Consider the following 13,356-nt stretch of genomic DNA (forward strand, 5'->3'; position numbering starts at 1 on the left):
CGGATGTCCTCCGTTTGCCGCTTAGCTAACTGACCCAGAATAAATGGGAGGTGCCATATTACCCTCCTTCAGTCAACAAGTTCCCAGAATACACACACGTCATGTGACGTGTGAGGTAAGTCGGTTCCCTCTAACCGTTTTCTTTGACCAAGGAAGGACAGTGTCCTTGTAAGCAAGGTGCCTTGACATTGAGAACCACCAACCATCTTAAGCTTGGTTTATGCTTGACGCATTCACTTTCCGCTTGGTGATGCGGCTCGCAGCTGGAACGTGCTTCACAACTCGCAGCGTTTGTGGTTCGTGCGGCTTGTCTCTGCGGTGAGCCAATATTCTCCCAAATTGAACGGGGCAGCATGGAGCTCTAACGGCATGCATCCAACACTACACCATAGTAGAAGTAAAAACTGTTGTTTACAACATGGCATTCCAGCATTTTTAACAGCGTCCTCGTCTTTTCTGACAGTGCGAGCTATTTCTCTCCAAGCATTATTAACAACATGTTGATCACGGTGATCTTTGAGAGCTGAATCATACAAATGTCTGTATTTACGAACCTCTGCCGTACTAGTTCTTGCCAGTCTGCCATGTTTTTCCACGTCCGACCGTCCGCGTGGTTAGAAATTTTCCTAGGTGCGCGTTGCGGAAATTTTGGGCTGTGCGGAGGCGCGGTGGAGGGGCGTGGTTGTTAAAATGACGCAATTTCGCCGCACAGAGCCGTGCGGACCTCGCGGACGCGTCAAGCATAAACCAACCTTTACTGATGTTGTGATTCTGTCTTTAAAGTTTGTTGGCCCTCAGGAGCCCCCTTGTGGCCTGGGGGCCCCAAGCAATTGCCCCCCTCCCCCTGCTTGCCGGCACGCGGCACCACTGGATGAAGTTTAAAAAAAACATCCTCTTTAATAAAAAAATGTGCTTGTTCTTTTCTCTCAAAAACACGTGCTTCTGCTTAAGATTGTTTAGTTTTAGTTGATGGAAACAAGGGAAAATGAAAGCCTTCCAAACCTTCTCTTCTGAAGACTTCAACTCCAACATGTAAGGCTGAAACTGAAAATAGAAAACCTGCATTCCCCACAATTAAACGAGCATCTCCTCATGTAGAATATTATGTGACTGTCATTCTACCAAGCCATCTTGTGGCTGAGATGGAGAGAGAGAGCATGGATAGACAGAAAAAGAGGCAGATGTTTAAAAAGAAGGAAAAAATAAAGAGACAGATTTGATGAAGTTCTGCATAGGCCTGCAAACACTTCTCCTCCCTCCCTCCCAATAAGAAGATGAAAGTGAGATGACAAGCTGCCACTTCATCCTTGCCCACCTCTTACACACGATTTTGGCAGCTTTCTCACTCTTTTCTCTGCCACTCTCAGCCACACACAGCCTCCTTCTCTCACCTTCCCACTTCTTCTTGTCACACTCGCCTTGTTTTGGTGCTCAAGCCTTTCAACATTTCATCTGTTCTTTGTTAAGCCAGCTTCAGTTCACACGTGTTTTCTTCCTCTCGTGCAGATGCTGCTGTGGTCGTCTCATAGGTCAGCATGTGGGTTTACCGCCCGGCATCTCGTCCAGTCAGAATGACAAGGCAGAGCGTTTGGCCAAGAATGACAGCTTGTCGGAGAAGTGGTCGATCAGCAAACACACGCAGCTCAGTCCCACTGATGCCTTTGGCACCATTGAGTTCCAGGGAGGAGGACACTCCAATAAAGCCATGGTGACTCTCCAATAATTAGCATTTCTTCATTTTCCTTCTCATTACAGACTTGAAACATGCTCCTCATGAATACCCTAATCGGGGTGGGTGCTGGCAAATTTAGCGCCAACATCTTACAGCATGAAAGGTGACACAAACATTTTCAGTTTGTCAATGGCAGAACAATAAATTACCCTCTAAGGCAATCGCAGACAGAATACCGCTTATTACAGCAGGAACTTTTATAAAAGTGGCATTTAATTGCCACTATTAAAGCAATGTTTGTTGGCTGCACCAATGCTAAATAACAAACTACACAACTGCTTAAATTGTTGCAGCATGGCGAACAACAAAAAATGTATTACAAATGACCAACAAGTCATTCTTTTTTTTTTTTTTTTACAAGCAATGACTGCTAGGTTGCTACTTTTCTAACTTCTTATAGAATCCATGCAAATTCTAGCTTGTACTTATAGGAACAACAAGAAAAAACTTGGTTTCTGTTGTGTAATTTTGATTTCTGCCCTTGATGCTCTTGTTTAAATCCTGTGCACATCCGCACAATGCTGAAAGGCAAGAACCCCGTCTCCAGCCATAATCCAGAGCTGTATCTCAGTGATTTAAGCTAACAAAATACAACTTAGGGATGTAGATACTACTACTTTAGACCAACATGTCGAAGCTAACGGTGTTTAGCACAAAGCTTCCAGATCCGTTTGAAATAGCTAACGAGTTGTGTGAAAGAGAGTCCCCCTCAGAAACGGCAGCCTGGACATCGCATAGCTGAAGCAACGAAGGTGGAACCAATCTCTTCTACATTTTGCGGATTCATGCTGAAGGATCGTGACACTTTGTCTGCCACGATGTGGGTGGTTTATCCACTAGAACTTTCTACATGGCCGTTAACCATTGCCTTTAAAATGTTTTATCAGCTGTAAACCTGTTAAACTTAACTTTGCGGTCACACACTTTTCATTCTCCTTCCTCCTCTTGAGCTTGAGGTTTACAGACTGACATTAATTCAATGCGGGTCAAGTTCAAGCTAGGTTAGTGTGCAAATCTGACTGAAACAATTGTGTCACCCTGTAATGAATGTGGGATATCAAATCAACTCGCCTTTATTTATATAGCCCTTTTCATACAAAAAAAAAATGCAACTCAAAAGTGCTTCACAGATTAAAATGGCCCCATAGATCCCATGTTCCCATCCCAGCCCCCCTCCCCAAGTATAAAACAATTGACAATTACACTTCCCCTCCCGCAACCAATTTCCAAGGTGAATGTACACTCACCCACACGCTCGCACACTTGCGCGCGCGCGCGCACACACACACACACACACACACACACACACACACACACACACACACACGAACAACAGAGTAAACAATAGGCTGAGTTCAGATGGGTCAAGTAATGGACGACACATCATCAGCGGAGCCATCTGCCTCGACAGCGACAGATCCACGGCAGCAGCCAAGACACTGGCCAAATGACGCCCAGGGAGGGAGTGCGGAGACCCCCACCACTGCCCGGGCACTACCCGAGGAGAGCCCCGGCCGCCGCCGCCGACCACCGGCCCCAAGGCAGAGGGCTCCGCAGAGGAAACACTGGAGGATTAAAATATATAACATGTAAAATAACAAAAGCTAATATGGATAGAAAGTAACTGATAAAAAGTGATTATAAAGATAGTAAAAGAAAACATAATCATATAAAAACACTAAGATGTAAATAAAATAATAAAATTAAGTAAAAGAGATAAATAGGTATGTATATAAATAAACAAATACGACAAGCGATACAGTTAGACTACATAAATAGTAATCAGTTAAAAGCTAAGCTAAAAAGGTGGGTCTTGAGCCTATTTTTAAAAGCCTGGACGTTCCCTTCGGCCCTGAGGTCGTCCTGCAGCCTGTTCCAAAGGCGAGGGCCGTAATACTTGAAGGACGCCTCGCCGTGGGTGTGTGTCTTAACTTTAGGGATAACTAGGAGACAGCTGCCAGAGGAACGCAGAGACCGCGAAGGTTTATATAGTAAAAGCAGTTCTGAAAGATAAGAAGGCCCGAGACCATTAAGACACTTAAAAACCCTTAAAAGAACCTTAAAATCGATCCTGAAACATACGGGGAGCCATTGCAGTGATTCTAAAACTGGAGTGATGTGCTCCTGCTTCCTGGTCTTCATCAGGACACGTGCTGCTGAGTTTTGTAAACGTTGTAAACCTGAGATGCTCTTTTTGGGAAGACCAGAATGCAGGGCATTACAGTAATCAGTTCTACTGGTTATGAAAGCATGCATCAGCAGATATGCGGCACACTGTCAGTGATGGACAACTCCCTGGTGTGGACGCGCAACTCTATTGGTCAACTCAACTGTGGCTAAATTTAGCTCATCACCACCCGGATGTAAATGTGTGTGTGAATGGGTGAAGGACTGATTGTGTTGTAAAGCACTTTGGGGGGATCCAGGACAACGGCACCTTATCAAATACAGGCCATTTACCATTTAAAGAACAGGTCAATTTTAAGCATGCTAATTTTCTTAAGCATTTAAACTACCATATGTACACCAGCTTTTATTGGTCAATTGTAATATTTTATAACTGTTCAAATACAAAACAAAAATGTCTTTGAGGACTGATGAGTTTCTACACTTCCCATCTGACCCTCTAGCAAAAAACAAAATCCTACTGGAATCCATCTTAATAAACATCAAAATCAATCAAATTACATTCAACATCTTGAATACAGCAAACTGATTTATCATTAAAGCCGGCCTTACATTTTATCAAGCATTCTTTTCCATGAAGATGTACCTACTGTGGTATTCTGGGAATTAAAAGCATTAACTTTGATTTAAGTGAGATTTATTCCCAGTGTTAAATTATTCATTAACACCGATGCCAGTTTGGGCTTCTGAGGGTGTTTTTGATGGATAAACAGATGCTCCATGTCGCACGTGGTTCTTCAATCATAACAAACATCTGTCCAATATGTTTTGTAGCCTGGAATTAGAATACCACATGCTGAGGCAGGTCCAAAACACGGAGCCTGGTGAAAACTTTTACTGTAACAATTTCATTTTCCCTTCTGTCATCTATTTTATGTAATATTTTACCATACAGTGCGTGCATTTCTGTTTAAAGTGCATTCTGTGCTGTATTTCCAGTATGTGCGAGTGTCTTATGACACAAAGCCTGACCTGCTGCTGCACCTGATGACCAAGGAGTGGCAGCTGGATCTTCCCAAGCTGCTCATCTCAGTCCATGGAGGCCTACAGAACTTTGAATTACAGCCTAAGCTCAAGCAGGTCTTTGGCAAAGGGCTCATCAAGGCTGCCATGACAACAGGAGCTTGGATATTCACAGGAGGAGTTAACACAGGTACATCACAGGAAACACAGGACCAGTAGACTTTAAAGATAAACAGAAACAGCCATCTGTTTAGCAAATAAAACTTGGATTAACAATCATTGAAACACAAATTATTATTATTATTATTATTATTATTATTATTATTATTATTATTATTATTATTATTATTATTATTATTATTTATTACTTATAAATAAATTGATGCATACAGTTGTGTTTTTAATTAAATACATTTTTAGAACATTGTTTCAAGTCAGTCTGACAATGTGCAAAAAATATGGGAGAATTATCATATAAGTGGCACAATTTGCACACACACACACACACACACACACACACACACACACACACACACACACACACACACACACACACACACACACACACACACACACACACACATGCACGCACCCAAAAACAGTAAGAATGTCTACAGTTATTCATGTTTCTCATTTCAAAACAACGTTTTCAACTCCAGGTTGGAGGAGATGTACCTGTACTATCTCAGTAGGAGGAGTTTATGTATATCAAGGTCTTATTTGTGAGTGAAGGTTAGAGGCAGATCAGAGAAGTGGTGTGGACGCTGATCCAGTCTGTTGTTCTGAAGAGCAGCAAAGCTCCCAAATGCAATCCTCACCCACAGTCATGAGCTTTGTGTGTTGACTCAAAGAACCAGATTGATAATGAAAGTGGCTAAAATACGTATTTTGTTTATTTATTTTTTTGCAAATTCAGAGATAAAAAGATCTCAGACATTCAGAATAGACCTTAAGAAGAGCTGTTACTATTCCTTGTTGAGAAGAGCCAAGTGACGTATTCTGAGCATTTGGTCAAGAAACCCCCTAGATGCTTCCCAGTGAAGGTGTTGCATTCATGAGGTGCCCGGGGAATACGAGGACATCCAGGATGGATGCCATCTCCAGGCTGGCCTGGGAATGCCTTTGAATCCCAATGGAGAAGTTGGCAGAAGAGGCTCAGGAATGGACAGTCTAGTAGGTGTCCCTGATAGGGCTGCTGCCTGAGTGACCCAGACACAGATAAGCCAAAAGAGAAAAGACTTGAGATACTTGGTTAAGTTATTGTTGTCTCTGTTTATCTTCTATGGTGAACTGTCACTCTTTAGCCAAATTCCTTGTGTTTATTGAGTGCAATAGATTTCTGTTTTCTAAGTGAATAAAAAAATCTATAGGTATCACCTGCAGCAGACATCAATAAAATCTCTAGGTTATAAAATCTGGGATGGATTCCCAGATCGAGCTAAAGTCTCAGACCAGGAGTCCATTCCTGATCCATCAAAGGCTGAATTCTTACCATCTAAAAAAACTCTTAACTCTAAATTTTGGAAGAAGTTTGGTTGAGAACTATTTTTGAAACCCTTGGGTAAATAACTTTGTTCAGCTTAGTTAGGGTGGGTGCTCTAAACCCAAGTTCAGGAGTTTATAACCAAAACCTCGAAGTTTAATGATTTTGCTCATTGCTGTAAAGTCGTTGTTTTATTTTGCCGTTGATATGCTCCATTCTTTGAAACTATCTTTTTGAGATGCAACTGACAGCAAATGTGCACACGGGCACATTCTGTAGCCTCGGCACAAGTATCAACGCTCAGCAATGCAGCTGTTGCTGTTTTAATAACAATAGTAGCACTTCCACCTGTTTTATGTAAAATAACGAGTATGAAGATTCAGGAAATAAATAGGATTGGACACCTCTGAGTGGAGTTGGTTCAGGATACTTAAAGTCGCATCACTTAGCATCACTTTGATAAACACATTTCGATCATTACTTTTACTATTGCTCTGATCTACTTACAGCCACTCCACACATTTTTTTGAAACATTGAGAAGCTGACTCAGGTTGGCAGCACATGATGAATTATGATAAAAATTATTAATATTAGAAAGCAACTCTACATGTTTTTTGCATGGAGATAAAAAAGGAAAAATTATAATGAAGGTGTTCTGTTGCATTTGTCTAAGAAGATCCACCAATAACACGGCTTGGTCCAAAACCAATGACAGGACATCTGGTTCTCTGTCTCACCTGACCGCTGCACATTTACTTGGGTCCTTACGCGCTCACACATTTTGTAACAGAACACCACTGGCTCAGTAACATCAGAGAAGGAGAAACAGTCAGCTGCTACCACTTCAGTTTTAAGACAAACTACCAGTCCCAAAAAGAAAAACACCATCTGAAGTCACAGGCCACAAAAGACATTTGGACGTAGAAAACAGCAACTGGTGATTAGCGCTCTCTCGTTTACTCTGACAATGTGCATTCCCTAAACAGGGGTGTGTGGCCTATAGGGATGGGTGAGTGTTTAAAACTAGCTTGTTTTGTAGATTTGCCTTTGCAGCTTTATTTGTGGGATCAGATCTATGAACACATATAATTTTGATTATGACACAATTGTTTTCACACTTTAGATGATCCACATCATAATTCTTCAGTCATCTTTGCTAACATCACCTCTCTTTGTCCTCAGTTAAGGAGATCACAGCAGCTTCTGTCCTCTCATCATTTCTAAGTCACAACCATAGACTGTACATACACAACCAACCAAATCTTTTTAGTAGCAGGACTAAAACAGCAGATCTGAAAGGAGCAGAAGAATCGTCTAAAAGAAACAACACAGCGCTGGCTGTTGTAAAGCTGCCATACTTGAATACAGAAAAGAACAGAAAGTAAGATTTAGTGACAGAATGAGTACAGAGGCAAGAGAGAGAGGCTTGAATTATGGATGGGTGGATTGCAGGGACAGTGGGTGGAGGTGGAGAAGGAATGAATGTCAGCTGGAGAAATGTGATAAGATGGCCTCTGGGCTTGACTGCTGCTCCCCTGAGAGCAACACCTAGAGGTTTGGAGGTGTGTGTGTGTGTGTGTGTGTGTGTGTGTGTGTGTGTGTGTGTGTGTGTGTGTGTGTGTGTGTGTGTGTGTGTGTGTGTGTGTTAGCTGTTATTCTGTAGACTTCATTCCTAATAGGTGGCGTTTAAACATCTCAGCAAAGAGTGCAATAGTGACATGAAGCTGCTAATTGGTTGTGACATAACTGATCTTAAACTATCCGTGCTTCAAACGCTCAAATACAGGTGTGATCCGGCACGTTGGAGATGCATTAAAAGACCACGCCTCCAAATCCAGAGGGAAGATCTGCACCATTGGCATCGCTCCGTGGGGAATTGTGGAAAATCAAGAGGATCTTGTTGGTAAAGATGTAAGTGTCAGAGAGGAACTGTCAAGGTTAATAGTCTTAGAGTGGCCACTTCCAAGCTTGGGACCTCATTTACGTATAAACCGTCACATGCCAGTCAACACTGTGCAGGAATTTATTAGGATTTCTATTGCTCCGGTGGCCAATAAGGAATTTGCCTCAGGGTGTCAGCTTATTAACTGATATGCTGAGTTAGCCAATCCAGTCTGAGATAAACACTCCTTCACGGTGAGTTGGACAGCTGGTGGAACCTCATTAGACTATCGAGCTCCTGCTGACTCATTCAAATCTCTGGGAGCCACTGTTATGTTTTTGGTGAAATTTCATCAGAATGTGCAGAGCTCTGTCCCAACGAACAAGTCAAGCACAGCCGATTAATGTCAGGAACTCAAATGAGATGATGAACTGCTGGGGGAATGTAAACCCAAAACTACAGCAGAAGCAACTCATAACCATTCATTGCACCCCGGGGCTCCTGCTGTGATTTCATTAAGTTTCTACCATGCAATGTAAAACTAATGGTAAGGTAAGTGTTTATAAAATAGTTGTTACATGAACCACTGTAAAATCACTGATTTATTTGGGATTGGAGAAGGTTCAATATGGTGGGAGTCCACTTTAGCCATAGCCCTGCTAAGGCTAGCCCATCGGTCTTGCTAGAAAACTGAGATCATTTGAAGAACTAGCTACCACCAGTAAGAGAAGACAACAGGTGACAATGACACCTTCTGAAGAACACTAGCATATGCTCATGACTCTTCATAACAAACTACATAATGCATCATGCTCACAAACCTCTGTCACTTTGCCTTTTCTTCTAATTGTTCTTTTAATCTGTTCTTTGACCAGGTGGTGCGTCCATACCAGACCATGTCCAACCCCCTGAGCAAGTTGACAGTTCTTAACAGCCTCCACTCTCACTTCATCCTGGCAGACAACGGCACCACAGGCAAATATGGAGCTGAGGTCCGACTGCGACGGCAGCTGGAGAAACACATCTCCCTCCAGAAAATCAACACACGTGAGTTGAGTTTACACCACCAGTCTGACGGGAGTTATCACCAAACCGACCCTCTAAAAGCTGCGTTTTATTGAATTCATGTGTCAACACAATGAGGCATTAATTGATATTTTTGCATATTTTTTTATTAGTATCTGTTTTATCCAGATCACACAATGTGTTTGGCTCTGGGGCAGAGCTTGACCAGCCTTTGAAATTTCAAATTGTCCCTCCCTTCACGGAAAGTTTATTTTTTCTTTCAACGCTTTCTGACAGCTCTGATGCATCCCCCCAAAATAAAGCAGCTTGATAATTACTGATTTCTAGTTTGGACTTGTCTGCTGTGACCAAATCTGCTAAAATAAACTGGGCCAGACAGATGAAACTTGATCACAAACCAGTCATTCACAGTGGAAACAGCTAATAAACACCAAGAAGCATAAGCTACGGTTTATCTTGTAGTGTTCGTTGTTACTTCAAAGACACAAAGATGCAGGTTAAGCAGCTTCTTGAAGAACCTGTCCGGAATCTGAACATTTATTTTTACTGCTGTAATTTATTCCTCAATAATCTTTTCACTCTGTCTATGAAGTTTAAAAATCTTCCTTTTGGGTTTGAGAGAAAGGAGTTCACACACTTCACTGCCAGTGCTTGTTTAGGCGTGTGTGTGAGTGGAGAGCCTTGGTGTCATCAAGCAGGTTTAACCAAGTGTGCTGCCTCGAGTCAAAGTCCACTTGTTTTCACTGTCAGAACTCTGGCTGATGTTTGTTGACTGTGACATTATTAACCCTCCCACTGTCTTCATGGGTGACCCCCGCCAGGAAAGTTGACCATTGAGCAGGGTTGATGGTTTATTCCTTGAGGTCCACGTGAAAGGGGTGAGGAGTGAGCACCACCTCACCTCTGCCAAGTGGACCTCAAGGGATAAACCATCAATCCCGCTCAATGGTCAACTTTCCTGGCGGGGGTCACCCATGAAGACAGTGGGAGGGTTAAACATATGCCAGGAGCTTCCTGTGCTGCCTCCAAACACTTTAAGGGTATAGGGATTATAATAGATTCGTGAAAGTGTTGTTTTTGATCATTCCTCGCCCTAAGTCATGTGACTTGTAGACTTCCCTTTGTCATCCTATGCCTGGAGTCATGTAAAAGAGGCTGGGAAGGCAAAGGGATGCCCACTTGTCATACAAGCATCACATAAATTATTCCTGTTTGAAATTCAAGGTGAGTACCAGTTATTAAGGAAGTTTGCTATGAGAACAAGGTAACAGGTGGCGCCTACTGCTGACTTGTGACACGTATCACAGAGCTGTCCCCCACAGAGACTCTGTCACGATAACCTTCAACTGTTTCTGAAGTCGAACAGATATCCAACTTCATCTGCCGTCTCCTACTTTCAGCCAGAATGGATTCAAGTCATTTAACTTTTTTTTTTTTACCTTGGATACAATGACCAAACTACATTGATGGACAGTTCTACAGATTTTACTGTGATAAATAAGAAGAAAAACAAAGAATCAAATTAAAACATTTAAGGAATCTTGCATATATATATATATATATATATATATATATATATATATATATATATATATATATATATATATATATATATATATATATATTTATCCATATTTTGCTAAAAAGTGACATCTTTAAACATTTTTTTCTATTTTCTTGCAACAGTTGGTATAAACAGTCACATGACATACTGCACCTTGCTGTGCATGTGTTCATTTTTGTCATTTGGTGCTGTAGGGGAAGCAGACAAGGACCATTTCTTGATATGATTATCTGTGCATGGCCACTCGTGAGACTGCATCAGTTTCCCTCACACCAGGCCTCTTCTGACATCCAAGAGTGGCCTGAGGTGCTGTCACAAAAAGTTTCACAGAGAAAGTGAAAGGGGTGGAAGGTAGTTTAGCTCATGTAGCATGTAGTTTGTGGGCAGCTTCACAAGCTGACTTCTTTATGAACACAAACACAAGATGAAAAAAGCATCAAAGATGCTCATGCTCTCCCCCTCCATGGTATTTTGTGTGATGTCCAGGCAGAGCTGTTGCTAATCCTGCCACAAATGTGTAATTTTCATGAATCATCCAGCAACACGTGATACTCAGGGGGGGCCGTGGCTGCAGAGAGATGTCCTCAAAACCAGGAATCAATCATGAAGAATCGAAGCTGTTTGCTCCGATTACACCTAAAAATAAAAGCAAATGTTTAAGGACACTAAAAGTTTTACTCAACCTCTTCCGCAGTCAAATTCCCTGCAGTTACTTCTGGTGATCCTGCACATTTCCGTCTGAAGTTACAGCAGCCCTGTTGGCATCAAATTCTTTGAAGCACAGTTGTGCAGCTTGTAAAGCATTTAAAGGCACATTTAGGCACAGAACATTTCCCCTCTGCATGCTTTCAGCAGTTCCTTTTTACTGGAAAATTAACAAATTATCAAAGGAATAGCTTAGAGAGGGTGCAAAATGTATGAAGTCAGTGCATTTACATGACAGATGGAAACTCCCCTCCTATGTACTTCTCTCCTTGTAAGCATGATGTGATCTATATTCATAAAACACAAAGAAAAAAGACACAAGATGCAAATTCAACAAACCAAATGTATACAAAAATATTAGAAATACATACTAAAAACAAGAAATCTTGACAAATTTCTGATATTTTTCCCATGACCTGCTGCACAAATGCTTTCTGTCATCTAGAACTGATGCTAGTCACACATAAGACTCACAGACAGAATCAGGGATGGAAGTGAGAAAGCGATGAAAGGAAAAGGGATTCAACGTGTGAAAACAATGACAAAAAACTACAATGTGAAAGCAATTGTAAGGAAGATGAAGACACTGAGGAGTAAAAAAATCTTTTTAAGACAAAGAGAATACAGATTTGTGTTTGTGTCTTCTTAAGAAAACAAATAAAATCAAATATTCGGGACTACAGTTCACCTTTGGTGCACCCCTTTCCCCTTTTCATCAAAATCGCACACATGTGGGCACAGGCATGTGATCATGTGACCTTCACCGACCCTCCTTTCTGTTGCAGTAGTGTTCATTAATCAGAGTACCTACAGGAAGTAGCTTTGGTAATTGAATCTAGAAGCCGCAAGGCCTTGCATTGCAGATTTACTTTGACATGTTGACCTTCACTGTGGAGCTGCTCTTACATGAGAAACAATAGCTGAGATGTAATATATAAAAAAACCTAATAGTTGAACTTCTGTTGTTTTAAGAACTGCAAATGCCCAAAGAAACTGTTGATTTAGTGGATATTGTTTATTTTCTTGAGATGGTTATTATGCTGCAGCTATGTCATTTGTGGTGACAAGCCTTATGAGATTTACTCTCAGGTGGAGCATCAAAGCTGCTGCTTTAATGTCATGCCTGATACTTAAAACTTTATTGTTATTGTTTTTGGGATGCTTTATAATTCTGACCATACACGGAGACAGAGGTGAAAGAGGAAGGAAGAGACAAAATGAAGGGGGGATGTCAATGATGAACAAGAGTCTGCTTCCAGACCTGATAAAAGAGAAAAATCAAGCAAAAAAACAAAAGCAAAAAAGGGACACTCAACAATACAACAAGAGCAAGCTATCACTGCGTAAACCTGAAGAGGAAAAATAAAATCAACCTTGTTTTACTGAACAACCACAGGATAATAAATCACAGTGCATTTAGTGCCAACCACAGCCTTAAGACATGTGTTGAAAATGCCCAAGTCCATACTTATGAGAGCACCATATGAGCACCTGTGTGTGAACACGCACTTGTATGTGTAAGGTTTTTCAATAGGAGCGTCCAATAGAGAGTGTGAGGGGAGACAGATCTGCCCCCCAAAGATGTGTAGGAGATGGAGGGAGCTCCAAGTCCCAGAGATCCAGGAGCTGCCCCAGAGTGCAGGGACCCCAGGGAGACTGTAACCAGAAAAGCCCCAGCCCCCTCTCAAGAGGCACAAAGGATTGCCCTTGGGGGTCACAACCAGCAGCTGGCAGAATCCCTGGAGATATCCGCGGCAAGCCCACAGGCCCGCCCGCAGCCTCCCACCCCCAAGCTGGCCGAGCCTGGAACCCA

At 41.9% G+C, this 13,356-nt stretch overlaps 1 protein-coding gene across 11 annotated transcripts in view; it reads left to right on the top strand.

Moving 5' to 3' along the window:
- trpm3 (transient receptor potential cation channel, subfamily M, member 3) overlaps positions 1-13,356 on the top strand; it is a 200,829-nt gene that overhangs the window by 109,153 nt on the left and 78,320 nt on the right. For all 11 annotated transcript variants that reach the window (XM_054731421.2, XM_054731428.2, XM_054731422.2 and 8 more), the window contains exons 3-6: positions 1,507-1,708; positions 4,859-5,072; positions 8,153-8,277; positions 9,124-9,295. In XM_054731421.2, the coding sequence (XP_054587396.1) occupies positions 1,507-1,708; positions 4,859-5,072; positions 8,153-8,277; positions 9,124-9,295 (713 nt within the window). The remainder of the gene's footprint in view (positions 1-1,506; positions 1,709-4,858; positions 5,073-8,152; positions 8,278-9,123; positions 9,296-13,356) is intronic.

Source organism: Nothobranchius furzeri, chromosome 17, assembly GCF_043380555.1.
Source record: "Nothobranchius furzeri strain GRZ-AD chromosome 17, NfurGRZ-RIMD1, whole genome shotgun sequence".
NCBI classification, from domain to species: domain Eukaryota; kingdom Metazoa; phylum Chordata; class Actinopteri; order Cyprinodontiformes; family Nothobranchiidae; genus Nothobranchius; species Nothobranchius furzeri.